This window comes from Coffea eugenioides, chromosome 11 (assembly GCF_003713205.1).
Source record: "Coffea eugenioides isolate CCC68of chromosome 11, Ceug_1.0, whole genome shotgun sequence".
NCBI classification, from domain to species: Eukaryota; Viridiplantae; Streptophyta; class Magnoliopsida; order Gentianales; family Rubiaceae; genus Coffea; species Coffea eugenioides.
In genome coordinates, this window is record NC_040045.1 from 28,604,716 (window position 1) to 28,632,234 (window position 27,519).

The 27,519-nt window shown below is 35.5% G+C and overlaps 1 protein-coding gene across 1 annotated transcript in view; it reads left to right on the forward strand.

The window, feature by feature from the left end:
* The window catches only part of LOC113752195 (replication protein A 70 kDa DNA-binding subunit D-like), a 31,803-nt gene that overhangs the window by 3,787 nt on the left and 497 nt on the right, over window positions 1-27,519 (forward strand). Inside the window, exons 2-3 of the mRNA XM_027296326.1 lie at window positions 27,103-27,260; window positions 27,348-27,468. Coding sequence (XP_027152127.1) covers window positions 27,103-27,260; window positions 27,348-27,468 — 279 coding nt within the window. The remainder of the gene's footprint in view (window positions 1-27,102; window positions 27,261-27,347; window positions 27,469-27,519) is intronic.

The following is a 27,519-nucleotide window of genomic DNA, read 5'->3' on the forward strand; positions in this document are numbered from 1 at the left end:
ACGATAGCTTCGTCTCCATTGTTCTTCAGTCAAGCAGTCATTGCTACTGCTGCTCTCCCAAAATGTTTGAATAGACAACATATATCTACATTAAAATAGTACAAGAATTGGTAAGTGAAAAGCAAAACTTGAGAAGAACAAATAGAAAACTTAAGGATTTGCCAGCAAATAAACTCAATCATTTTTTTAATGTATCATTTGGATATTAACTAAAAGTATGGTCATTAGCATCCAAAACTAAAGAGAAAAAATGGGTCAAAACTAGAGCTTAATATGCTCATGAAAAGAAAGTCTAGATAGTCAAAGGCAACTTTTATCAGTTTTATTATTTCTTATGTTGACCTTCCAAGCAAGTGGGCACCTAGTATAAAATTAGTCAATTCTGATGAAGGGTATGCATGTTTGTTTAACATACAAGTCTATTAAATTGGTATATCACACTTATCTAAATGATTTTTTGAAGCAAGTTCAATTTTATGTCATACCAGGTAGCATAGATAAGTTCACAACTTTTTAAGCGGTAAATCATAAACAAGAATTTGAAGAATTTTTTGGCCTTCAAATCAATTCTTTAGCAAGGTATCAGAAATCTGCTTGATGGGTTGACAACATCAAAAACACTTTGTTTCAATATTTCAAGAATGTTTGTTCCAAGTCTAACTGCCCACTATAGTTTGGCAATGACAGGATAGCCAAGGATCTATTGCAGCAGTCAACAGAGACATAGAACAACCTCAAAAACACACGTAAAGATACCCAAAAACGAGAAGTACAGCCTGATTGAAAGACCAACTGTAACAGCCCCACCTTCCCCTAAGGCGAACCAAAGGGGTTAGCGGACTGCCTGCCCAGCTCTCGCCAGGACTACGGATCAGTTCACGCGATCTAAAACGTTTCGGGAAAGTATAAGCGCGCTCGAACAAGCCACAAGTATCAAAATAACAAAATAAATAAAAAAAAATGAAAACGATGAACAGTGCCTGGAATAGTAGAATCCGAAATCCCACCAACCATTAATACATTTCAACATTTACAACCAAATCGGCATGTCAAACACTATTCATCATAGGTAGACAAAGTTCGGTTTGCCAATCAAAAGATGAACCCAATACACATTAGGGTTTCATGCAAAGAGCTATTCAAAATAGACATATACATGGCTCAATTTGGCAACCAACAAGTATGAGTTTCCAAAAGTGATTATTTTCCTGTAAGGAAAACAAATGGAATGGTGTGAGCTAAAGCTCAGTGAGCAACTATCACACAATCAGCCAAGATCACTTAAACATAACCGTTCATTGCAAATATTCAAATAATAAGCAAAACAATTTGGGAAAAGGATACGGTCGGCTCTCAAGAGCCCATTTCCACGCTACATGCTTGATCTAACTCAATTGACCCTCCGTCAATATTAAAAGTACCAAACCGTAGACCTCTCTTCACTTCCATTCCTTCCACCCAACATTCCCCAACCGGGCCCGCACTCCAAGCAGTAACTTTAGGTGATACTCGAGTACACCGGAACCAAGGGTCTCATTACCACAAGATTCCCATTTCAGTCCCCGTGGCTAGTCAATTTGCACGACCAAGCCCTCGCTGGCTCGGTTCAATTGAATGCCAACGGGGTCGAGCTCAGTACAGTAGGGCCGTTGGATACTCGTCCAACCAACACCCAAACAATTTCCATGAATGAAATCCAAGAATTCATATAGCAGTACAGTAATACAGTGAAACGGTAAACAATCGGTCACAAGAATAAAAGGAATGAGGGCGGTCAAGTACACCCTCACCCTAATCATTTCCAATAGCCAAACAAGCCTTCAAGGCATCACAATCACATATAGCAAAGCCACATTATAAATCCAAGTGAGTAGTATACTCACCACTTAAGCAAGTGAGGTTTCATGCACCGTCATCCCTAGTACGTCGTGCACTAACGTCACACCCTAAAATATGTAAACAAATACCATAAGACTCGATAACGAGTCACAAAGCCAAGCCAATTATAACCCAATAGGGTTTCATATGCATAATCAAGCATCATAGCAAACCAGAAATTTCAGCAATGCACTAATGTGACCTTACAAAAAAAAATAGTTTTTGGCTTCCAAATGCGGTAATGGCACAAAATACGCTACGCTCCTCGGATGAGGGCGTAAGACCCACCATCTCGAAGCTAAAAGACAGGGCTACAACAATGTAGAAGGCCACTCAGTCCAAATCCTAGCACAACTAGGTCAAAAATGCAGAAAACTAACCCAGAACCGTAATTGCAGGTTCCCAAATCCCACAAAACTGTAATCAGTCCAATTCAGTCTATACAGGTCCAAATGCATTGATTCCAAAGGCATATGAAAGCTAAGACATCAAGCTACATTTCATCAGAAGACACCAACAACAAAATCCAAATCAATTCCAGTCAAAACAGACAATTACTATCGCAGTTCGCACATTCTGTTCACCCAGAACAGCAACAGTAAAAACGGCATAACTCTCTCTACACTCATCCAAATGCCCTGAAATTTTGCAGGCACTTCAAACTCATCAATACCTACAACTTTCATGTTTTGAGCAAAGTCCAATTCGGCCTCTAACTTTTCTCAATTCACTCCAAAGTCAAAATTAATTGCATTTATCAACAATTCACACCTACTAGAGTCAAAGCCCCTTATTACCAACCATCAAAAACAACCACACCATCAAGATCATATGAAACCAGAAAATTCCTCAAAAATAAAAAAACTCAACCAAATCACTTCAAATCAAGAAAGAAATCACATATTCTCACACCTTAGCCACCATTAGGCATAAAATAACCATCATTAAGTATAAGGGAGTAGTCAAACATCACTTACCTAAGAAACAAGAGATGTAGAGATGTTGGCCACCTAAGACCTTCAAACAAACTTCAATAGACCACTCACAAGCACCCAAAGGATAGATTTTATGGAGTAGAATCTAAGTTATGTGGTTGGTTTTGGAAGATTGAGTGAAATGGAAGCTAGAAAGTTGAAGAATTTTGTCTTTCTTCTTGCTAGAGAGGTTCGGCCATCAAGAGGTGAAAATGGTGAATTTTTGTGATTTTTTTGAAGATATTAACCACTTAGTCAAAATAGTCAAGAAAATGAATAGTAACTCTTAAGTCCTAACCAATATCATGGTGACACTTGGCATCACATTAATTGCATTTCTATCCTTTGTTCACCTCTCAAATCAATCACTTCACACTCCTCTACTTATCCATTAACACCCGATACATTTTACACAGTATCCGGAATCTAACCTTATTGGCCGAATTTTTCCGAACTTTCCGCACTAGTGGGTCCCACGTCCTTTCTATATACTTAATTTTTCAAAAACTATCCAATGCTAGAAAAATCATCTAAAAACTATAATTACTCATAAAATCCACCAATAAAATATTCCTAGGCCAGAAAACGCAGAAAACATGCAATTAAAGGGGAAAAACCCTAGGAAAAATATTAGGGAATTTACGGGTTCTCACACCAACAATATCCTAGTAGATATCCTGAGCCTATGTCAAGAGCTCAATTGCTAGAAATAATAACAAATCCATCAATTCTAGGAGAAATTAACTAATTTTTGCATGGCATTAATTCACGCTATTTTGGTTTAAATGCTTCTAAATAGCATGTCAACTCTAACCAAAAAATGAGTCCTATCTTTGGTTCAAATTACCATGTTCCACTTCTCTAATCACAAAAATAATACTTTCAGCCATTATAGGCTATATTTTGAACAAAAAAAATTAAAACATGAGGAACTTTATTTAAGAATGATACCAAGTGGAGCACCCAATTCATGCGAAGCAGATAATCATCCTGCTCTTCCAAAACAAGCTCCAAAGTACAACTTAAAAAACTTGCAATTTAGCCACACAAATTACAGACTAAATTTTGACCCAAAAAATTAAACTTGATGAAATTTTATTACAAATTGATACCAAGTGGAGCACTCAACTCATGAGAAGTAGATAATCATCCTGCTCCTTCCCAAATAGTTCTAAAGAACAACTTAAAAAACCTGCAATTTAGCCACATAAAATGTAAGGCCTGGTGCAACCCAATGAGTACAAACAATTTCACAATGATGCACAAAGATATATCAAATTTAAGCACAATAAAGAAAACTTAATTAAAGAGAAAAAATAAGAAATGCAAACCAAATATCAATCCAATAGCCTCTTCAATAGATGGCGATGCTAACCAAGATGTACATGTGAAGGCTCACTCCTTCCTCACCCCAAACACACTTTGGTTGAGCCAAGGAGTTTTACAACTATTCTAGTTAACCCTCAACAACCTACACTCGAAAGATCACACACCCAATTTAGAACTATTTTATACAAATGAGGCAACCTTCACCAAGGTTTTACCACTTCAAGTGATAGGTTCACCTTCACCAAGGTTTTACTCCTCTTAGAGAGTAACCTTCACTTGAGCAACCTCACAACCCAACTTCCCCAACCCCTTATACAACCAACAAAGAATCTTTCTACTCAAAAATCTCACTTGTAAGCTTGTATTTTGTGTTGGCAAAAGTCCTTTTACTTCTTGTGCTTTGGGGTGTTTATAGAAGGTGAGAAATGGCTCCAAAAGGCTCTCCAACGGTCAAATATTAAATGCTGTCAAAACTAGCCGTTGGCCTGTCGGACGTCCGAACCCTGCGTCCAAACCACCTTTCGGACGTCCGAACCCTGCGTCCGAACGTCGTCCAGAGAGTTATCAAATATTCGTGGAATTTTTAGGACGTCCGACACGATCGATGTGCGTCCGAAGAGTGTGTCTGATCCATCCGGACGTCCGATGCTTTCTCACGAGCATCCGACAGAATATCCTTCCTGATGTTCTTCATCCTTTCGGACGTCCGATAGCTTCCTTTCAGACGTCCCACATGAGTGCCCTGTTTTTGCTTCTTCTTTTGTGCCACAAGAATCTGTTCTAACAAATTGCTCACATAAAAATATTAGCCCAAATCTACATTTTGGTTTGTTAATCATCAAAACCAAGGATTGATCGACCAAGGTCAACATAAAACATGTTAATGTATTTAAACAAAAGTTTACAAAAGAAGAAAAAGAAATGTTGAGATAGTCATGAAGGCCTATGAACATCAGAGGCCTCAGTAGTTATTGTTAGCAAGTACTTTGCTATCCTAGAAATTTTGCAAATGATTAATAAAATAACATGATTTCAGATGTCCTATCTCACCTAATGATAAATAATCAACAAATTATAACTAATAGAGGAAACCGGAGCGTCTTTGTCTAAATGAAATCTGATTGATGAAGTCATAATTTTGCTCCAAACCTGTAATGGTTAACACTGAAATGACATAAGCTACCCAACCATAGAGACTAAGCATAATTTTGCTCCAAACTTGTAATGGTTAACACCAAAATAACATAAGCTACCTAATCATAGAGACTAATCATAACTCAAAACAATAGCATTATATCGGTTGCAATGATATATTGGGCAAAGGAGAGTGATTCTTAGTTTGGTATGATAAGTGAAAGTTGGATACTTCAGCATGAATTGGGTCTTAAATATTTTAATTTCATCTCTTCTTCTTTTCAGTTTCCCCAAGCCAATCTTGAAGATCCACTAACATAACAAACTTTTAAGCTTTTGTCTCAAACAAATAATTTGTTGATTGCATCACCAATTAAATCATTTTTTTAGCTGCAAAGCATAACCATTGCACTTGTCTCCATAAGTAAGATTTTAAAGTCACTGAAAAATTTGGCTACAAATATTTAAATAGCTTCTAACTGCTAAAAAAAAGTGAAAAAACTTTCCTAACAGGGTAGAAAATGCTAAAGACTTGCAATGGGAGGTCTATCAGATTGCATCCTGCCAGCGTAACCAAGTCAGTTTGAGCTTAATAAGTATCCTTCTCCCTCTCAAAATTCAGAGATTGACCAAAATATTTATGGGCTTCCAGTCATAAAAAGCTGAAAGACTTGCTTCCTCATTTGTCTGTAAAACATTGATTAATATCTTGAATGACAATATCCAGGTCACAACCTATAGATTTCATCAGGTAAAAGCACTCAACCGCTAGCCCAATGAGGTTGAAATTTGCTAAAATCTCTAGCAATGCATTAAAATCGTTAATATCAGGCTCTAAACAAGGTTCCTTTTTCAATTTAATGAAAAGAAGTTCAACCTCTTCAAGGAATCCATTGCTTCCCAAAAGTGAGACCAATTCAGCATACAGTGATATTTGAGGCCTACACCAATACTCCTGAATTTCTTCAAAAACCTTAAGAGCCAAATAACATTGGTTCTGGCAAATGAGTTCGGGAAGAACGACTAACATATACAAAGCTGGTTTGAAGCACAGGCTCCAGTGGACAACTATTATTGGCTCTGGCCCGGTTGAGTGCCTGAACCATTTGAATAGCTTCGATGCTAAGATATCCAATTAAATCATTTGTACAAAAGATTAGATATCCATTTATTTACAGTCCCACTAAACCTAACACTAACAGTCATGCTAAGTAAATTTAACAAAGCATATCCAATTAAATAAAAATAAACAATGAAAAAATTTGAAACTACAAGAAGTTCTACTCAGTACATCTGACTTCCTAAACATGCAAGGAAAAAAAATCAAACATTAGAGTAAATACTGATTATTTTTGGATTTGAATCATTTTAGTCAAAAGAAACATTAAAGTGTAAACTGATCCAACAACTCGATCATTGAAACTCACCTTCGCCCCTTTAAGCCCAAACACGAATTGATACCGTAGTCTAACCCACTAAAACTCCTTGCGTGTACATGAAAAGATTGAATAATTACATTCACAACTTAAACACCTCTAGAAGAAGGAGACGATTGCATCCATGCATAACCCAAACAATATGTAAAAAAATTGGGCTGAAATTTTGGGCAAAAAAATTAGGGCAAATAAAAATTGGGGGAAAATTAGGGAGAGAAAATGTACATAAGAGAACCTACCTTTGTTGTAGAGAGTTGGTAGCGAACTTTTACCCTTCAACATCGCAGAAGGATAACCAATCGTTAGACAGTTGGTGAAGAACTGTGTTTTGTTTTCTATTCTATGGGAGGCGGCAGATGAGGCGGAGGGTGGACTCCTTGAGGATGTTGTAGTTGGCTAGGGTGCGGCCATCCTCCAGCTGCTTGTCGGTGAAGATGAACTGCTGCTGGTCTGGGGGAATGCCCTCATTGTCCTAGATTTTGGCCTTGACATTGCCGATGGTGTCGAAAGACTCCACCTCAAGGGTGATGGTCTTCCCTGTCAGGGTTTTCACGAAGATTTGCATCTTTGATGACGGCGGCTGCCGCCTCCGCTGCTGCTAAGGTTTTAGAAAATGAATAAAGAGGGTTGAGAATAAAGGAGTTGACCGAGGGATTGAGAGTGTAAAGAGTACTGAAGACGTTTTTGTTTGTGTTGGGGGAGGGGGATTAACAGCAGTTCCTTTTCTTGGTGTATAGTACCTGAGCCACTTTTTTTTTCATTTCTAGTTTGAACAAATTTTTGGTACTAGTCAATCAAGACAATCCAAATCAGTTTTTAGATTCAATTTTTATTTAAATTTATTTATATATTTCTAATCACTACTTCATAAAATATTTATTAAAAAATTATAATGGATGGAAAATTTTTGCTAAATTCAAATAACTGGTAAATGTATCTTTCTCAAGTTGTAATAGTTTATATAGTTATTCTAACTAGAAACCTTCATTACTTTTTCCAGTTAAAAACCTATTATAATTTGAGTAACTATAAATAGTTTAATAAATCACCAAATTTTAAAAAAATTAAATTAATATTAAGGCTCACAATTGAATAATTGCATTGGAGATGTTCAAGTTAGTGATGATACTATGTTGTCACTAACTACGCTATAGTTTTACTGACGAAAATCGGTCGTCAGTAAATATAAACAGTGACAACAATGAAAAGTTGTCAAAGAAAGAGGTAGAATCACTGACAACTTTTATCAAGTTGTCACTATCCTAAAACTCGTGTTTTCCAAGTCCCATGGCGCGAAGTTGTTTTGTGACGACAATTAAGGGTTGTCACTGAAGACTTAGCTGATTTATATCAATTGTGACAACCTTAAATGTCGTGACTAAACAACCTCATTTTGTGACGACTTTTTGCCATCACTGGGAAATGTTGTCACTAATGACCTTTTTTCTTGTAGTGATTGCACGCTTGTACAATCTTAGAAAATTTCACTAAAATGAGCCTAAATTACTCGCGAATTATGTCTTAAAAGTAGGGTTTTAAAGTACAAGAGAAATCAAGTTTTCATCTTCAAAATCAAGTATAAAACGTTCAAGTGATATCGAGGGAAAAAGGAGAATTTGAAAAACTCCATTTCCTGAAATTTTGAAAATTTCAGTTTTGATACGAGATTTTTGAAAAATCATATCTCACTCTTTACAAGTTCAAAATTGGAAAACTTGGTACCGTTGGAATTCTCTTCCAAAATACTAAAAGTTCCTAGAAGACACATTTCCAGGATTCCAAATGGAAGGTATCCAAAAATTGGCTCAAAATTGTTGTTTTAACACTAAGGCAGTTTTCAGGGTTGGTTTTTGGCCAACTTTGAAAATTCGCCAGAATTCACACAATGTGAACTAGCCTCTGAGATTCAGAACTCAATTAGTGTTGCAATCAAGGTTTAAAACACAACAAGCAGATCAAGAATTAGAGGTTTGAGCACCGAGATATGATAGCTCAAAGTTGCTGAAAATTTGAATTAATTATGAAATTTTCAGGTTTAAAGTACCAATTTTGGGATTTTGTTCGAGTATCGAAATGGACTCGGAATGGCACTAAAATTAGCAGTATTATACTACTATATAAGGACTATTTTTTTGTCAAATTTCATAGGAAAATTCATTCGGAAAGTTGGTTAATGAAACCATCAAAGTTTCTAAATCTCCAAGGCAAAGCTGCCTTGCACCACTAGTTTTCTTTTTCTCAAACCTTTGGCCAATAAAATGCTTAAAACATGTCTCATTTATGCTAACCAGGTCTAATAAGGATCCAAGATACATTTGGTAGGTGATTTAAACCAAGAATTGCGAAGAGCAAGTCTCAAATCAAAATTGGTTACAAATCTGTCCAACATGAGGGTTTTTCTTCAAGAAATCAGTTTCGAAATACGGCCACAAATCACTCAATTTAACTCCAAATTGGGCGTCGTTTGTGGCGTTGGAAAACACATTCATAAAGCTACAATTTTTCAGAAGAAACTATTTTCAAAATCTGTTTACAACTAGTCCACATTTGAGCATCAAATTGTAATTCATGTTCTGCCTTCTAGGCAACTAATGAAACGGGGCAGCCAAGTTCAAACGGTTGGTGTGGTTCACTCAAGTGGAACCAGAACATAAATTTTATACCGTTGGAAAGCTGGAAATGTCTAGTTTCCAGTGCTACAAACGCACTCAATTTTGACATCAAAGTAAAGAGTTATGGCCAAAAGAAAAAGACTGCCTGGGCAATCTGGGAAAATTTTCCAGTTTTGCTAAACCTTTGAAATCACTACAATTGACCAACCAAATCATGTTATTTTTCAATGAAACTTTCTACACCATTCATATAACATGTATACATCATAAAAAAGTCATTAGAACCTCAAAATTTCACACCAAAGTGGACGAACATGGCAGGGGTAAAATGGTCACTTTTGTTCATTGCACCTTCCTTGAGTTTCTACCAACAACCCAACATTATTCCACTAATTTAAGTACTAAACAACCAACATTAATAGCATCATCATTCATCAAATCAGTCCATCCAACCAAAGTAGGAGTTCATAGAGCCCACACAACAATTTTTTCAACATAAACAAGTTACCCACATGCATGCATGAGCTTATATGTGCACTACTACTTCCATAAATCAAGATTATCAAGGTTGATCATCACTTACTTTGCTAGATGATCAAGACAGAAATTTTCCGCTCTTCTTAGGCCAAGAAAAACCATGAAAGCAGCCCTCTTTCCTAGTTTGATGTGGTCTCCAAGTGATTAGCTAAGTGTGGTTGAATTTTGGTGTGATTTGGTGGAAGATTGATGAAGAAATGAGGAAGAAATTGGAGCTGTTTTTCTTCCTTATTGTTCGGCTGTTTGAGTGAGGAGAGAGAGGGCAAAAATCTGATGGAGCTAGCTTCTTAAAGGAAGCTTAATGGTTAAGTATTTTGTGTACAAAAGTCAACTGCGAATAGTGCCCGTACGCGCGCGTTTTGTGTTCGATTCCTCTTAAATTTGTTGCACTAGTGCACTAAATATCTAATGCACTTACATTCATATCATCATTATTCACTCTTATAGTCCCAAAATAAAAGTTTAAGATCCTTCCATTAATCGCGCGCGTAAAAACACGTACTTCCAATTTGTGCGCAATGAAGCGAAATTTCTAAGAAATTCTTATAACGATAGTATTACTAACTAATAATTGAGCACTTAAACATAAAAATACCTATTTTGAGACTAATGTACATGTTTCCAATTTTTCAAACTCATTGTACTCTCAGATCGGCTATTGTCTCCAAAGGCGTATTCATTATTCTCACTTACCGAACTTCCAAGAAAATAAATTTGAAAACAAGTCACTTTAAAAATATAATTAAGCTATACATCCATGTAATTAGGTCTAGAGAGGTTAGAAAATAATATTCGGGGCAATTGGCCAAATAAATAATTAAATGATCTAGTAATAGGAGTTTAAAATAGGTAAATTTTTGCGAGTGCTCACATGAGTCGAGTACTAATTCCTCAATGAACCTTTCTTAATCTACCATTGATCATTCTTAACTCTCCAATATTAATACACTCCCGATTCAAGTATAGTCTCGAAAGATGTGCACTCGTTGTTCCGAACTAAACGAATTTTTGAAAAGTGAATTTTCCAACAAAACACTTTATAAATATAAAAGAGGCGTTGTTCCATATAAATGGATTTTAAATGGTCGAAATAAATAATTCAGAGAAAATGAGTAAATAAATATTTAAGTAAACTTGTAATATTCGATAAATAAGAAAATTTTCTGGTCCTCACATCCTCTCCTCCTTAAAAGGAATTTCATCCTCGAAATTCACACCTAGGACAATATCATTCTCGTAATGGTTAAGTCTACCAGATCAATCACTAACTTACGTTTTTTCAACCTATGCTTCACAATTTCTATTCATTCAACTAGCAATCAGACCTTGATTTTCCTCATTAGATATTTTAATTTCCAAGTCATAGGGCAACATAATCGGCCTTATGTCTACCTCACATAGGTAACACATTCACTCTTAATGCTACTATTACCGCCACTAACTCCAAATCATGAGTTGGCTATTTTCTCTCGTGATATATTAACTTTCTAGAGACATACACAATCGCCTCATCATGTATCGTTAATATACATTCTAATCCATCCTTTAAAGCACCTGGATAAATCACAAAACTACTTCCTCAACTCGGTAGGACTAACACAAGTGCATCGGTTAAACACCTTTCACTTTTAAAATTTTTCCTCACATTTAAAATCCCAAATAACTTGCCAAGTCTTGCACTCTTGGAAAATTCCTTGATCAAACCAAAGGAAAGGTTCAACTACCTCCAAGAACTCCAAATTTCGGTAGGATTTTCTAGTCGTTTCCTCTTAAACAACGTCCACTGTAGCTGAGTCAATAACAATTCCTTCCTTAGATATTGTATAACCTAGAAAGGCTATTTCCTTCCAATCGAACTCACATTTATTGAAATTAACGAAAGTTGGTGCTTTCTCGAAGTTTGTAAAATTATCATCAAGTGTTTTTCCATGATCTTTTCAAACATTAGAGTATTCTGATAGATCATCAATAAATGCCACCACAAATTAATCCAATTACGATTTAAAACCTTGACGCATTAAGGCCATAATTGCTACTAGTGCATTGGTCAACCCAAAGGGCGTAATTGAAAGTTCAAAGTGTCCCCATCTTGAGTTGGGAGTGGTCCTAACACATCAGTTTCTAGGATCCTCAACCGGCAATAGTTCTACTTTAAATTCCTGATTCACTGCTCCTGGCCATTGATCAAAATTCTCGTTTATGTGGGGCTACGGAATATTTGTTCTTAATAGTCACATCGTTCAAGTCTCGATTATCGGTATATATATATAGTCTCAAGCGTCCATTCCAAATATGATATCTGGTCCTTAATCGTTAGTTTCATTCAATTCATCAAATATTTCTTTTCACTAACCCAAATCTCACCACTTTTAATATCTCAAATTGGCGATCAAACATTGGATCCCAACTTCAACACCAAGTTCTCAATTTGGTTACGATCCCTGGTCGCCTCCAAGGCCTCAGGGTGGTCTATATTTTCAAGCACAATCTCGACTACGTCTAACACCATTCGTATCTTATTATAAATCTAAAAAAGTGGGGCATGATTTGAACATACATGTAAGTCATAAAACCAATCAAAAGCGAAGTAAAGTTTCATATGTCATAAGGATCATAATAGGTACATCAAGTTGGGATAGGTTTATCAAACCATTTCAAAAGGGAAAGGAAAACAACAAGATTATAGCAAAACCTGCTGAGTTACCAAGATACAAAATAACAAAAGATTTTCCCTTATACAAAAGATTAAATCTTCAAAAGTGCCAGTCTAGTCTAGGGTAAAGTTACAACCTCTATCTCTCGAGTGGAGTTATCTACCCCCACTTGAAAACTTCCATCACTTAGACCCCTATCTGACACTCAATCATTTTGTGGTGAAACTAGTGGGCCGCAGAGTATTTCCGCTTTTTATATGCACTAGGGCAATTCGAAATCTTATACTCGATACTACCGCACCTCAGACACTTTCCTTGCTTTATCCAGCGCTTGTCCTAAGTGTGGTTCATTTTGCCACAGTATCCACAATTTGCGTGAGAAGTGACGGCTTGACCAATTTGAGGATTTTCCTTGTATTCCTTCTCCAGTTCTACATTCTTACGTAGCAACTCAGTTTTCTCTGCATATTCCTGCTTCCACCGTCCTTCCCAGTAGTCAGCCAATTTCTTTTGAAATTCTACCACATTTCGAAGAATGTTCATCTCTTTACGCATTTCTTCCGAAATTGTCATCTTACCAATTCACTTAAGTCAAATACTAACCTGCCAGGCAAATCAAAGGATCAAAGTGAATAGCTATTCATAATGGAAGCTCGAGCCGTATTACTCTTGCATTCTTTCACTTATAGGTTACCCCGGCATATAAATCTTAACTATTCTCTACTTAATACGGGCAAATTCTTAGGTTTTCACGAGATTACTATCATCATTTATAAACACAACAAGATACGGGGCCTTATTCCTTAATATGGAAGTTTCATGTCTTAGTTCACTTTCCAATACTTATCTACAAAGTTGTTCGAGAAGAAATCATAACCTCTTGCTCTCACTAGTGCCTTATTGTATCCTTTCAAATCAATCTTACTATTTCGAAGTTAAGCCTAGATAGGCAAATTTCAAGAATCATTCCATTTTCACATCTCATTGGGTCCCCAGATTGGTTGATTGGTTTAGAGTTTTAATGCTCCACTAATCATACTAGGGCATCAATCGTTTGGTTAATAGCAATAACTACGCGATTATTTTCCTTCATTTCTAGGATTTTGGTTCAGTCCAGCAGTCCCTCTATAATCGTCCCCTTGAGTTGGGAGTTGCTTAACCCCTCGCCCTCGATCCTTTTCACTTCTTTGGTCACTCATAAATTTAACATGTTTAAAGGCATGACATATAGTGAGTGCACATAAACGGAGTTTGAAAAGTGATACTTTTATCACGCCAAACAAATACAAGAATAAAAGGGAAGATACCGAAATAATCACAAATGTGTACAACCCAATCATGGATTTGAAATCATAAAGCAGTAAAGTCAAGCATGTCATGAGTAACGTTTAATTGCCTCAACAGATAGGAAACATAGTAAAACAAGATACAAAATGCAATGGCCTTTAAGCGAGCGCCACCCCGTTTATCTTTGGCAAAACTATTAAAATAGTTTAAATCACTAACTTAGTGATTGGCGGAGCCAAAAATCTTCACTACCTCCGTAGGATCATTTTCATTTCCAACACTAGAATTTTTAGATCTCATATCCCTTATCGAATATCTTGTTATTCTCCACTTGTTCAACCAAGGTAACACACCCAACCATCGACTTATCCATCTTGTCTTTAATTTCGGGCACTACCCTAACAAGTCGGGTCTTAGCTTTTTAAAGCTCCTCACCAGGTGCCTTTGTCTTCCTCGCTCCTCAGGTACCCCAGTCTCTTCTTCAAGAATTCTAGTAGTCTGGATATCCACAATTGTCCTTAACTCTCGATTATCCTCTCAAACTACCCCAATTTCCTCGAATAGCCACTTTTAATGATCGATCACTATTAACACCGCATTATTTGGGCGCGAGCAAGTCCTTTAAAAATCACATAAATTCGTAGTTCTATGAATTGGATTATCTCTCCAATGCTCCCTTAGGCCTTTCTCGATAATGGACCACCAGAAGGCGTCCCGAGACCATTTAATATCACCCTTACCTCCCATAGCTTACCCTTAAAAGTAAAAGCTCATGTAGGTCCAGATATATTCAATAAATTAGATCTGATCATTTCGTACTATCCCACATGTATCACGCAAGATCAAGACTCCTTATCATCCACTAATTCAAACCTAGGTTCTAATTTTCATTTTTACAAGCTGTCACTTAACTTCCCAACCTGTTCCACAGTCTGGCATCCTAAATTTTTAAACCTAGGATACACTACAGAGATCTAAAACCTAAACTCTGATACCAACTGTGACGCTCCCACTTCTCCCTAAAGCGAACTAGAGATTATCGCGGGACGCCTGCCCAACTCCCGCCAGAACTCAAGACAATATCCATTCAACCTTAACACAATACTAGTCGTTACCACGAAGTAAAGTAAGCAAATGCGGAAACGTTTGAACTTAACAATACATATATCAATGATTCAATCCTTATATCGGATTTCCAAAAGTTACATCAATATCCAAAATATACAACATCCAGATACATCAAATGTCCCAATCATACATTAGATCCCCAAAGTATAACCAAGAAGAGATCTGGCCCAAAATACATTAGGAACCCTAAGCCAAAAGTACAAAAGGTGGTTTCTCCAAGTTCACTCCAAAACCAATCCTGTTAAGGAAAACAAATCTACAGGGTGAGCAAAAACGCTCGTGAGGCCAAGAACACACATGCAAGCACATAATCCAAGTACCAATTCCAAATAACAGGTCTGATAAGAATATATTTTTCATATTTTTTAGTGTGTTTTATTAGTTAATTTTGGTTTGATTATTTAATTTTATAACTAAAATAACTAAGGTTTTGGTAAAAAACTACATTTTATGTTAAAGTGGCTAAACATTGCATTTTATGAATTTTTATGATAAAAACTTCATATTTTGTAGGTTTAATGATTCAATCATCAAATGAAGTGCATTGAGAAGATATTTGGATGTTTTATGATGAATTAAAGTGGTGAAAATAAAATATGAAGTGTAAAAGGAAGAAATGCAATTTGGATCAAGAAAAGTCAGCTTTGACAACTCTGACACGTTTTGGTATTTTAACTATATCTGGAGTTACACAAATTGGATTGAGATGATCTTTATACCATTTTGAAGCTAAGAGATAGATCTAAATTCGGTATGAAGACATCAGAATTCAATTCAGCCAATTATTCAGTCAAAAAGTCGAAATACCAAAATTCAACACTGCTGTCCAAAGTTGAAAACAGGGGTTTGACCAGGTGTTAGTTTTTTGGTCATATCTCAGTCTACAAAGCTCCGATTTGGATGATTTTTGAAGCATTGGAAAGATAATTCAAAGGGCTAAAACTTTTGTGTTTTGCACAAAAGTTAGTTCGGCCTTGATCATAGAGAAAATTGCAGTTTAAGTGAAACCAAAAATACAGAATTGAAAACGCGACTGAAAGCCGCGTTTTGTGTAGGCGCATTTTGAAGCCGAAATTCTGCAATTTTGCTCAGCCATTTCTCTTGTGTTCAGACTACTTTCCAGCTATAAGTTGCAAGGGAATTCGGTGCACATGCTTCAGAAAACAAAAGGGCAAGAAAGGTGGCTTATTTTCAAGTCAAAAATATTTGTTATTGACTATCTTAACAAATTCAGATTTGAAAATCAAGTGTGGAAAGTTTGACCAGTGGAAAATGAGCTTTGGAGTAGTTTATATGCAGAGACATTTGGGAGGTCAGAGAATGATACGGGAGAAGTTTGGAGTCTGTAAAAATGTAGCTTTTTCATTCTCTTAGTGTTAGATTAGTTTAGTATAGAGTAGTAGTTCATCCTTCTTGTTTATTAGCTAGGCAAAGATGAAGAAGGAGATGAAGAAGGTAAGGAATGGATGTCAATATACCTTCAAATGGCAATATACCTTCAAATGAAGAAGGCATGGTATTTCTAATAAAAATCACTTAATCAAATGGCAATGGATGTCAATATACCTTCACCATTTTTACATGGGAAGGGTTGTCGCGCTAATGCCATCCTTTCTTTAAATATATTTCCGAATTGATAAAGGTCGTTGACAAGATTTGTTCATTAGGTGAAAACCTGAAAGAATGTCTTCTAAAAAAAAAAGAGGAAAAAAAGAACAAAAAACAAAAAACAAAAAACAAAAAAAGAGAAAATGAAAAAAGAAAAAAGAGAAGGAAAACAAAAGGAAAAAATAGAAAATGAAAACAAAATAAAATAAAAGGTGTGACCTTTGTGAAAATCCGAAAGGTTAAGGTCATCAAGGTGAGATTTTGGAGCACAAGAGAATCATGAACGAAAAGCGAGATGCCGACACTTGAAATACTGGCCATTCATTCAAATCTGATCATTAGAAAAGTTGATTTGTGGTACAAAGTGAGGTATGGCTGACTGATGCTAGAAAATTGAGAAGATTCAAAACAAGTTGCAGCACAACTCTTGAGGAGCAGTTTTGACATCGAAAGATCATGCTTGCATGGTTCTCAGGGCCAAAAGAAGCACAAGGAATCACATGGTATTGGTATTATATGATCACTTTTTCGGCCTCTCGAAGGCAAGAAAATGTGGCCCTTGCTAAACATGATTTATATTGATGCAAATATTAAAAGAAGTGAGCTCCAATTTTGGTAATGCATTTCAAATCGACTTTTTTAAAAAAAAAAAAAAAAGGGTAAAGTAAAAAAAAAATTGGGAATATCACACAAAATGAGAATCGTAAAAACTGTTCCATTATCTTCAATGCCGTCACACGGAAGGGATCGAATCCTACCTTACCTTGTGCACTACCCCTTTGGATAGTACAAAAAATATAAACGTGCAAGTCTCATTGGATTATATATCCGAGACACAGGGCGGCTTATTTCTAACGTGGGATCCCCTATACGGCATTCCCTCTATAGTTGATGCATGATGTCAGTTTATTAAAGCATGTTAAATATACAATGAAGTAATTGAAATATGACCTAAAAGTGCCACATTTAAACGTCGGGGTAAGCCTAAAATGATGTACAATATATATGCGTATGCAATTAACTAAAATTAAAACATGCTTGATATAAAAGGCGATCTTGTCCTAAACGAGTACCATGTCAAGACTCTTATTTCTAAGGTTTGTGTATGTAGAAAAGGAGAAAACAAGGAGAGATTAGTTCAATTGATATATGACACATAACACATTGGAGCAAACAAGAATAATATGAGAAATAAAAGGCAATTAAAGAAAGAGGAGTGTAATCCCTCCCCTCGTGCCTAGTGTTCCTAATTGGGTAGGTTGACTCTAACCTGGGTGATTTCTAAATGGATGCATGAGATTGAGCTCACTAATGCATCTAGACTCGATAAAGTTTCAGGTTCCCAAGCCTTCAGACAAAAGGGCGAAGGGTCATCAATTCCAAAGCCCTTGGTCAGTGGCTCGAGTGATCCCCCAGACATTGCTACGTGCACGTCGTGCCACGACCACATGTCCAAGTGAATCGATCCTAAATCCTCAATTTTCGACTAAAAGCTAAAGGCAATTAACCTAAAGTTTAAAATAGAAGATTGAGTGACCCCTCGGATCATGCTACGCACACGTCGTGTCGCGATCACACGTCCAAGTGGGTCGCCTAATCCTAATAGGGAAGAGTGGCGTGACAAGCCACTAAAAGAAAAAATAAATGAGGGATAAAAAATAAAACGTATGCACGTATGCTAGTGCTCGGTTTGAAGGGGAGGAATCGAGAACCAATGCGAGACTCTAGGGTAAAATCCTCCCACCCAAATGCAATGCAAAGCGCGGGATAACATACATAAACTATCCATCCATCAAATCAATCGTACGCAAATAGGTGAGGGAGTGAATTGATACGCGCGCAATGTAAAAAATCCTAAAAAAGAGAAAATGCAACCCTAAACATCCAAATGCGATAAATAAAAGGGTTAAAAAGAGAAAAGACAACTAAACCAAGTGCTTGGATTCTCTAGCGTCCCCAGTGGAGTCGCCAAGTTGTCGCGCCCCATTTTTCGCGATGGAAAAATAAGAATAAAAAGGTATTTATAAAAGATATGATTTCCATTTAAAAATAAGTGAAAAGGACCTAAAATGGGACTTTTAAAAAATGCGACAATTTGGGTCTAAAATTTAGTATAAAAGGGTTTTTTTTAAAAAAAAAAAATAGGAGTCGCCACTTGGTATTGAGTTTTGGTGTACCAAGTCACCCAAAAAATAAAGTAAAATAAAATAAAACCCTTTTCGACAACTCCAAGTCTTTGAAAAATAAGAGAAAATGGATTCGGGAGTCACGGTTAAAGAAAGGGAAGGCAAAGGTTCAATTATCTCAAACCTAAGGCACCCTTTCAACCTAGTCTAAGTTAGTTGTGTGATTTAGTCAAAATTTTCTTAATCTAACCCTTAAATTTATCACATTTGGATGTTTTCTACATGAATGCAAATAAAATATCGAAAGGGACAAAATATCCATTCAAGGGTTTAATTGAAACAATCGCATTAATTGCGAAGGCCAAAATACTTCCTTGAAAGGGTCACGAGTATGCAAATGATGAAAAAAAAGAAAAGTAAAGAAAAGAAATTAAATTATATACATAGATATAAGTGATCAAAGGAAAAGGGAATGCAACATAAAGGGTATGGGAGGCAAAAACTCGTGACATAATTTTCTTATACAGGGATTAATGGGGTATTTAAACTAAAAAGTTATAATCACCCATTTTCCATATTTGAAAAATAATTCTCCTAATACGAACAAGCAAATGAACCTACTTATCATACAATTTCTTGAATGAAATGCAATTCTAAGTGATATGATTAACACATATAGAGGATAGGAGATAATATAATAGGGAATATCATGCAAATGAGAAAAGATCCTAAAAATGAAAATATGAATAAAAATGTAATGAATATCACACAAAGATGAATCTAATGCAAGACGGCTTAAAGGGTCAAGTATTGGACTAACCCATTTCTAAAAATCCTTACCAGCGTTGGACTAGCAAGTAAACGGAGGGAGAAGCCACAACTAGCGTTGGACTAGTGTGGTGACGTCATGCATTTTTAAATACATAATAAGACAAGTAGGCATAAATTAAAACAAATAAACAAATAAGAGCACGTAGCATGTAACACATAAGCATAATATCTAGATGCAAAAATCCTAAGGAAAGCGGGTAAGGCACGTAACACATAAGCCACATAATCACACAACCTATCTATTACATCGGGGAGCGCCTAACTACAATCTAAAAGGGGAAATAAAATAAAACAAATCTAATTATCCTATCTATTACATTTTTGAGGTATTTAAATGCCTCTCAAATAATTATAAAATTAACAAAACAAACATAAGAAAATTTAAATGAACATTCAAATCAAATAAACAAAGCATATAAAAATATATAAACATATAGGAGCACGTAGGAGCACATAAGAGCACGTAATTGACATTGAAATAATAACAATGGGGTACCTCCCTTTTGAAGTGGTGACTAAACGGAGTCAAATTGCCCTATTTATACTCAAAATGAACAAAAGAATCATGGCACCAATTTAATTGAAAAATAATAATAACAAAAATACTAAATTCACACTAATATGTCAAACGTAAAGAAATTTAAAAACATTTAAAAATTACAAGTTAAGTATATTCAAAAGTAGCATAATTAGCTATTAAAGAAAAGAAACAATCATAATAAAGAGAGTCAAAATACATCAGGGACTGAATTACAAAAATTGAAAAACTTCTGGGGACAGAAATTATATTTTTCCAAAGTTTAAGGGTCAAAATTAAATGAAAGATAAAATTTAGGGACCAAAGTGAAATTAACTTAAGGACTTAGATGAAGGGAATTTAAAATGTTTTGGGCTAAAGTGAAACTACTTCAAAGATCAGGGGTTAAAGTGCAACTTTCGATTTCTGATTTGGGCAAGAAAAAGGCCACTGGGCCATCATTTTATTTATTTGGGCCGGATACTAAAGGAAACGAGAAGGCCAGCTTGTCTTTTTATCCCTCAAGTCCAACCGAAACCCAAAGAAATAAATCAAAAAGGCAATCCCAAAACCCAACCAAAACTAACTCTTGGCCCATCAGAAAAAAAAAACATTAGCCCAATTTCTTTTCTTTTTTCTTCTTTCTTTCCTTCCTTTCTTTTCTTCCTTCCCCAATCGTTTCTTTCTCTGCTTCTTCGGCCAGCTGAAGAAGCTTCAGCTGGCGACCATGGTGGCCGCCATGGCCGCCACCGCCTCCGGCGGCGGTCGCCGGTGACTTCTCCGGTCGCCAAAATTTCTCAAAATGCACCTCCCCACTCCATTTTTCGCGTAGGTTCCATTTCCGGAGTTAATTTTTACAAAAGATGACCCGAAGGTGGCCGAAAAGCAAAAAGTCAGTCCAATTTTTTTTATTTTTTAAAACACTATAATCTTCACCAAAAATCATAAAAATTATGCCAAAACCCTCCTTATAACTTCTACATTACCACTATAATCTAAGTTGGACAAGAAAACAACATAAAAAGGCTAAATTAAGGCAAAACAGTCCCTAAAATTCCTTTTGGCATTTTTTCAAACAATTAACATGCATTCACAAGAAACACTTCCTTTTCCTTAATCTGGTTCATGCTATTTCCCAATTTTTAAACAATACAACAACAACAGTGCAAGGCAGCAAAAGCAGGAGAAAATAAGCAACTAAATATGAATTTCATGTGAAAAACAAAACTGAAAAAAAAAAGAAAAAAAAATACCTCTAGGATATTGCAGTCACTTTGTTGAGCTTTGTGGTGAAAAGCTCCAATTATCCAACCAGTTGCTGCCTCTCTTTTGATGTTTGAAGTTGTGTGTTGAGTTTGTGGAAAAAAAGAGAGGGAGCCGAGAGACTGAATTGAGAGGGGAAAAAAAATTGGAGTCTTGGTTTTGTTGAGAGCAAAAGAAAAGGCCGAGAGAGTGTCCCCCTTTTTTTTTCTCCTTTCTGTCCATTTTGAGTCAGCCGAGAGAGGGAGGGAAAAATTTTTTTTTTTGTGGCTTCTCCCTTGAGTCCAGGAAAGGAGCCGAGTGAAGAGTCAGGGAGATTGAGTGTTAGGTTGGTAAAAAAAAAAAAAAATCATGGTTTTACCAAATGACAAGAAAGGTGAAGAAAATTGAGTGTAGGAATGGGTTAAGTGTATTTGGTGGAAAAAAATGATTAGGATGATTTGATTTCTTGATTTTCTCTTTTTTTTTGTTTTGTTTTTTTTGTTTTGTTTTGTTTTGTTTTTTGTGCTGTTGTTGTTTTTTTTTTCTCTAAACAAACTTGCAAAAAATAAGAAAAATGCACATTAAAATGTAAGAAAATAAATAATTCATTAAATAGGAAAAACTTGAGAAAATATTAAAAATTGACAAAAATTTGGTGTCTACACTCATGTGACAAGGGTTATTTTTCCTTTCCAACTCTTTATCTTTTGTACTTGATTCTAAGTTTAGTTAATATACAAGTTCTGGATTTTATATTTAATATGTGTCTTTAAAGTCTATACCTTGGGTTTGGTTGAACTTTCTATGATTGTTAGTGCTTATTATTTGGCTATTTGACTGCTACGATTTGAGCAAGTTATTCAGCATTTTAGCTCTTTAAATCATAATTAATCTGGTACCATTAATTGTGATTATCTAAGGTATTGTTTCTGCAATGAAAATTGAGATTTAACACTAGTTCAAGAAGTGCTAAACATAGGGAGTACACTCACGAAAGTAGAGGTGCACCTATGTGGTTTTTAGTGATTCATTTCATGTAATTTCACTGAAGAAATGAACTTGTAGCTAATTTCATAACCATGAGAATAGGTATGGATTAGTTATAAGTATAATTGATTCACTATGAAAGTAAGATTCAAATGCATAAGGAAATTACACCATAATTAGCCTAAATGTAGTACTCAATGATCCAAATATAGCACTTGCGTGAGTAGTTAGGGATACCACAACCTAAGGAGCTTTTATTTGTTATTTTGTATAATTTCAGTAGGTTAAATTTGTTATAATTCATTGATAGTCTAAATAATAGAGAAGCTTTAGTAATACCGGTAATTGTTCACTCTTCCCTGTGGGATCGACCCGATATATACCCTAAACTACTTGTTGACCTGTATACTTACAGTGAACGGGTGTAATTCGATTTTTTTTAACTTGTACGTATGTAAAATACCCGTCAAGGTCAAATGATAAAGTGCGAGTAATTAACAATTTCAATGAAATGTAACCAGAAACAATTCAAGGATATGGTAGCTCTCAGGAGTTAAGTTCCACTTGCTTTGACTCTCCGTCAACAGGGTCGATATTTTCAATCCGTAGATCCCCACTTATTTCTCATGTCCGTCCACCGTACATACCCCACCGGGCTCACACGACATTTATAAGGCGATACTCAATGAATATGCCAAGCAAGATCTCTCTAATAGATCAAGTTTATCATGTGATTCTCATGGCTCATCGAGGTTCCCGACCAAGCCCATGCCGGCTCGAGTTCCAAGGTCGGCCTATGAGTTTGGGCGTCCCCCATGTACATTTGAGTGTCGAGAAGATTCACTCCAACGACGTATGCAGCCATAGCATACTATTTCAGATCAAGCAAGCATGTGATATATTTAAGCATTCATGTCATGTCCAGCAGGTCATTCATTTCATGTCAAGCAAGTTAATCATGAGTTATTGGTTTCAAATGATAACGAGTGCGATAAAGTACACACTCGACTTTATTTTCAAAATCTCAAGTCATGGATACCAAGTAAGCATGTATCAAATTCACAAGAGTTCAAATAATCATGCACTTGACACTCACCAAGTCAACCAAGGAGAAATGTTACTTGAAGTTCAAGAGTCCACCGTAGGATTCTCTTAAAGGTCCTCGTGCGAGCCTGAACAATTAATAGTGAACAATCACTTATAAACCCCAATTATCAAGAAAGATTACACGCTCGTACAATTCTAGAAAATTTCACTAAAATGAGCCTAAATTACTCGCGAATTAAGGCTCAAAAGAGGGGTTTTAAAGTACAAGAGAAATCGAGTTTTCATTTTCGAAATCAAGTATAAAACGTTCAAGTGATATCGAGGGAAAAAGGAGAATTCGAAAAACTCCATTTCCTTAAATTATGAAAATTTCAGTTTTGATATGAGATTTTTGAAAAATCGTATCTCACTCTTTGTAAGTTCAAAATTGGAAAACTTGGTACCATTGGAATCCTCTTCCAAAGTACTAAAAGTTCCTAGAAGACACCTTTCCAGGATTCCAAATGGAAGGTATCCAAAAATTGGCTCAAAGTTGCTGTTTTAACACTAAGGCAGTTTTCGGGGTTGGTTTTTGGTCAAATTTGAAAATTCGGTAGAATTCACACAATGTGAACCAGCCTCTGAGATTTAGAACTCAATTAGTGTTGTAATCAAGGTTTAAAACACAACAAGCGGATCAAGAATTGGAGTTTTGAGTACTAAGATATGATAGCTCAAAGTTGCTGAAAATTTGAAATAATTATGAAATTTCCAGGTTTAAAGTACCAACTTTGGGATTTTGTTCGAGTATCGAAATGGACTCGGAATGGCACTAAAATTAGCAGTATTATACTACTATATAAGGGTTATTTTTCTGCCAATTTCATAGGAAAATTTATTCGGGAAGTTGGTTAACGAAACCATCAAAGTTTCTAAATCTCCAAGGCAAAGCTGTCTTGCACCACTAGTTTTCTTTTTCTCAAACCTTTGGCCAATAAAATGCTTAAAACATGTCTCATTTATGCTAATCAGGTCTAATAAGGATCCAAGATACATTTGGTAGGTGATTTAAACCAAGAATTTCGAAGAGCAAGTCTAAAATCAAAATTGGTTACAAATCTGTCCAACATGAGGGTTTTTCTTCAAGAAGTCAGTTTCGAAATATGGCCACAAATCACTCAATTCAACTCAGAATTGGGTGTGGTTTGTGGCGTTTTCTCAGAAGAAACCATTTTCAAAATCTGTCCACAACTAGTCCACATTTTAGCATCAAATTGTAGTTCATGTTCTGCCTTCCAGGGAACTAACGAAACAGGGCAGCCAAGTTCAAACGGTTGGTGTGGTTCACTTAAGTGGAATCAGAACATGAATTTTATACCGTTGGAAAGCTGAAAATGTCTAGTTTCTAGTGCCACAAACGGCACTCAATTTCGACATCGGGGAAAAGAGTTATGGCCGAAAGAAAAAGACTGCCTGGGCAATCCGGGAAAATTTTCCAATTTTGCTAAACCTTTGAAATCACTACAATTGACCAACCAAATCATGTTATTTTTGAATGAAACTTTCTACACCATTCATATAACATGTATACATCATAAAAAAGTCATTAGAACCTCAAAATTTCACACCAAAGTGCACGAACATGGCAGGGGTAAAATGGTCACTTTTGTTCATTGCACCTTCCTTGAGTTTCTACCAACAACCCAACATTATTCCACTAATTTAAGCACTAAACCAACATTAATAGCATCATCATTCATCAAATCAGTCCATCCAACCAAAGTGGGAGTTCATAAAGCCCACACAATAATTTTTCCAACAGAAACAAGCTACCCACATGTATGCATGAGCTTATATGTGCACTACTACTTCCATAAATCAAGATTATCAAGGTTGATCATCACTTACTTTGCTAGATGATCAAGACAGAAATTTTCGGCCCTCCTTAGCCCAAGAAAAACCGTGAAAGCAGCCCTCTTTCCTAACTTGATATGGTCTCCAAGTGATTAGCTAAGTGTGGTTGAATTTTGGTGTGATTTGGTGGAAGATTGATGAAGAAATGAGGAAGAAATTGGAGCTGTTTTTCTTCCTTGTTGTTCGACTATTTGAGTGAGGAGAGAGAGGGCAAAAATCTGATGGAGCTAGCTTCTTAAAGGAAGCTTAATGGTTAAGTATTTTGTGCACAAAAGTCAACTGCGAATAGTGCCCGTACGCGCGCGTTTTCTGCTCGATTCCTCTTAAGTTTGTTGTACTAGTGCATTAAATATCTAATGCACTTACATTCATATCATCATCATTCACTCTTAGTAGTCCCAAAATAAAAGTCTAAGGCCCTTCAATTAATCGCGCGCGTAAAAACGCGTACTTCCAATTTGTGCGCGATGAAACGAAATTTCTAAGAAATTCTTATAACGATAGTATTACTAACTAATAATTGAGCACTTAAACATAAAAATACCTATTTTGAGACTAATGTACATGTCTCCAATTTTTCAAGTTCATTGTATTCTCAGATCGGCTATTGTCTCCAAACGCATATTCACTATTCTCACTTACCGAGCTTCCAAGAAAATAAATTTTGAAACAAGTCACTTTAAAAATATAATTAAGCTATAGATCCATATAATTAGGTCTAGAGAGGTTAGAAAATAATATTCGGGACAATTGGCCAAATAAATAATTAAATGATCTAGTAATAGGAGTTTAAAATATGTAAATTTTTGCGAGTCCTCACATGAGTCGAGTATTAATTCCTCTATTAACCTTTCTTAATCTACCATTGATCATTCTTAACTCTCCAATATTAATACACTCCCGATTCAAGTATAACCTGGAAAGATGTGCACTCGTTGTTCCGAACTAAACGAATTTTTGAAAAGTGAATTTTCCAACAAAATGCTTTAAAAATATAAAAGAGGCGTTGTTCCATATAAATGGATTTTAAATGGTCGAAATAAATAATTCGAAGAAAATGAGTAAATAAATATTTGAGTAAACTTGTAATATTCGATAAATAAGAAAATTTTCGGGTCCTGACATTCTTGCTGAATTTTTTTTAATTTAGTCTGCTAAATAAATTAGTTATAATATGAAGATCAGCTCATATTCTTATTTGAACAATTAATTTTGAGTAATTTCTATTCAAGTATTAATTTTGAGTGCTTTATATTGATGTGGTGAAAGCATTAATGTCACGTTATGGGGAACAACATCGAATCAGTTCGATGATGAGACTATTTTTGTGTCTGATCAACCATTAGTATTGGTGATCTCTTCACTGACAGTTAAACAATTTAGAGGTGATGACATAAACATCAGTGAATTTCTCTTAATAAACATATTGTTATTTCTTTTCGGTAGCATTCTTAATGGATCTCACAATAAATTGTTACTCAGGTTCATACTATCTGTCATCAACAACTGCCACACGAGTATATATGAATCTAAATATTTATGAAGTTGCAGATTATTTGAATTGGTAAAGCTATATATCTTTATTAAATGTTTGTTTAATATTTTCATATATATTGTATATAAGTAATTAAGATAAGATTGTTATTAGCATTCATAGCACTACTCCTCAAACTATTGAGGTTTTACATCCTCAAAAACGCGAGAAGCTATACAACAACTAATGTTCAAGAATCGAAAATTATTATCAGAGATATATCAGATAATGGCCAGTGTTCAAATAGAGGTACAATTAAAGTTACAAGTTACAATTATAGCACATTAGTTTTCACAATTAAAAATATTAATTATTTAAATTGACTGCTTAAATTGGTCATTTCTCTAGGAATTGGTTTACACTTCCAAAGTGACAATTCTGAAAGTTGATTTCAATAGTCAACTGCACTACAAAGCATGTCCAAAATGTCAGAGAAAAGTGACATTTGAAGGATCTAATTTTGTGTGCAATGCTTGCAATCAAAATGTGGAGTATCCTAAATTGAGGTATGTCGTAGGTGTTAACTTTTTTATCATTTTAATTGCTACAATATCTACATAAACATAACTTTTAGAATATGTGTATTTATACAGGTATATGTTAAAAGTCTTGGTAAGTGATGCAACCGGTAGTGCTTGGTTTGTTATATTTGATCAAGAGGCTGAAAGAATAATAGAACACAAACTTTCTTTTGTTCTTGAAGAATTTAACAAGGTAAACTTATATCTAATTTTTAAAATATTTTTAATAATAGTAGACAATCCG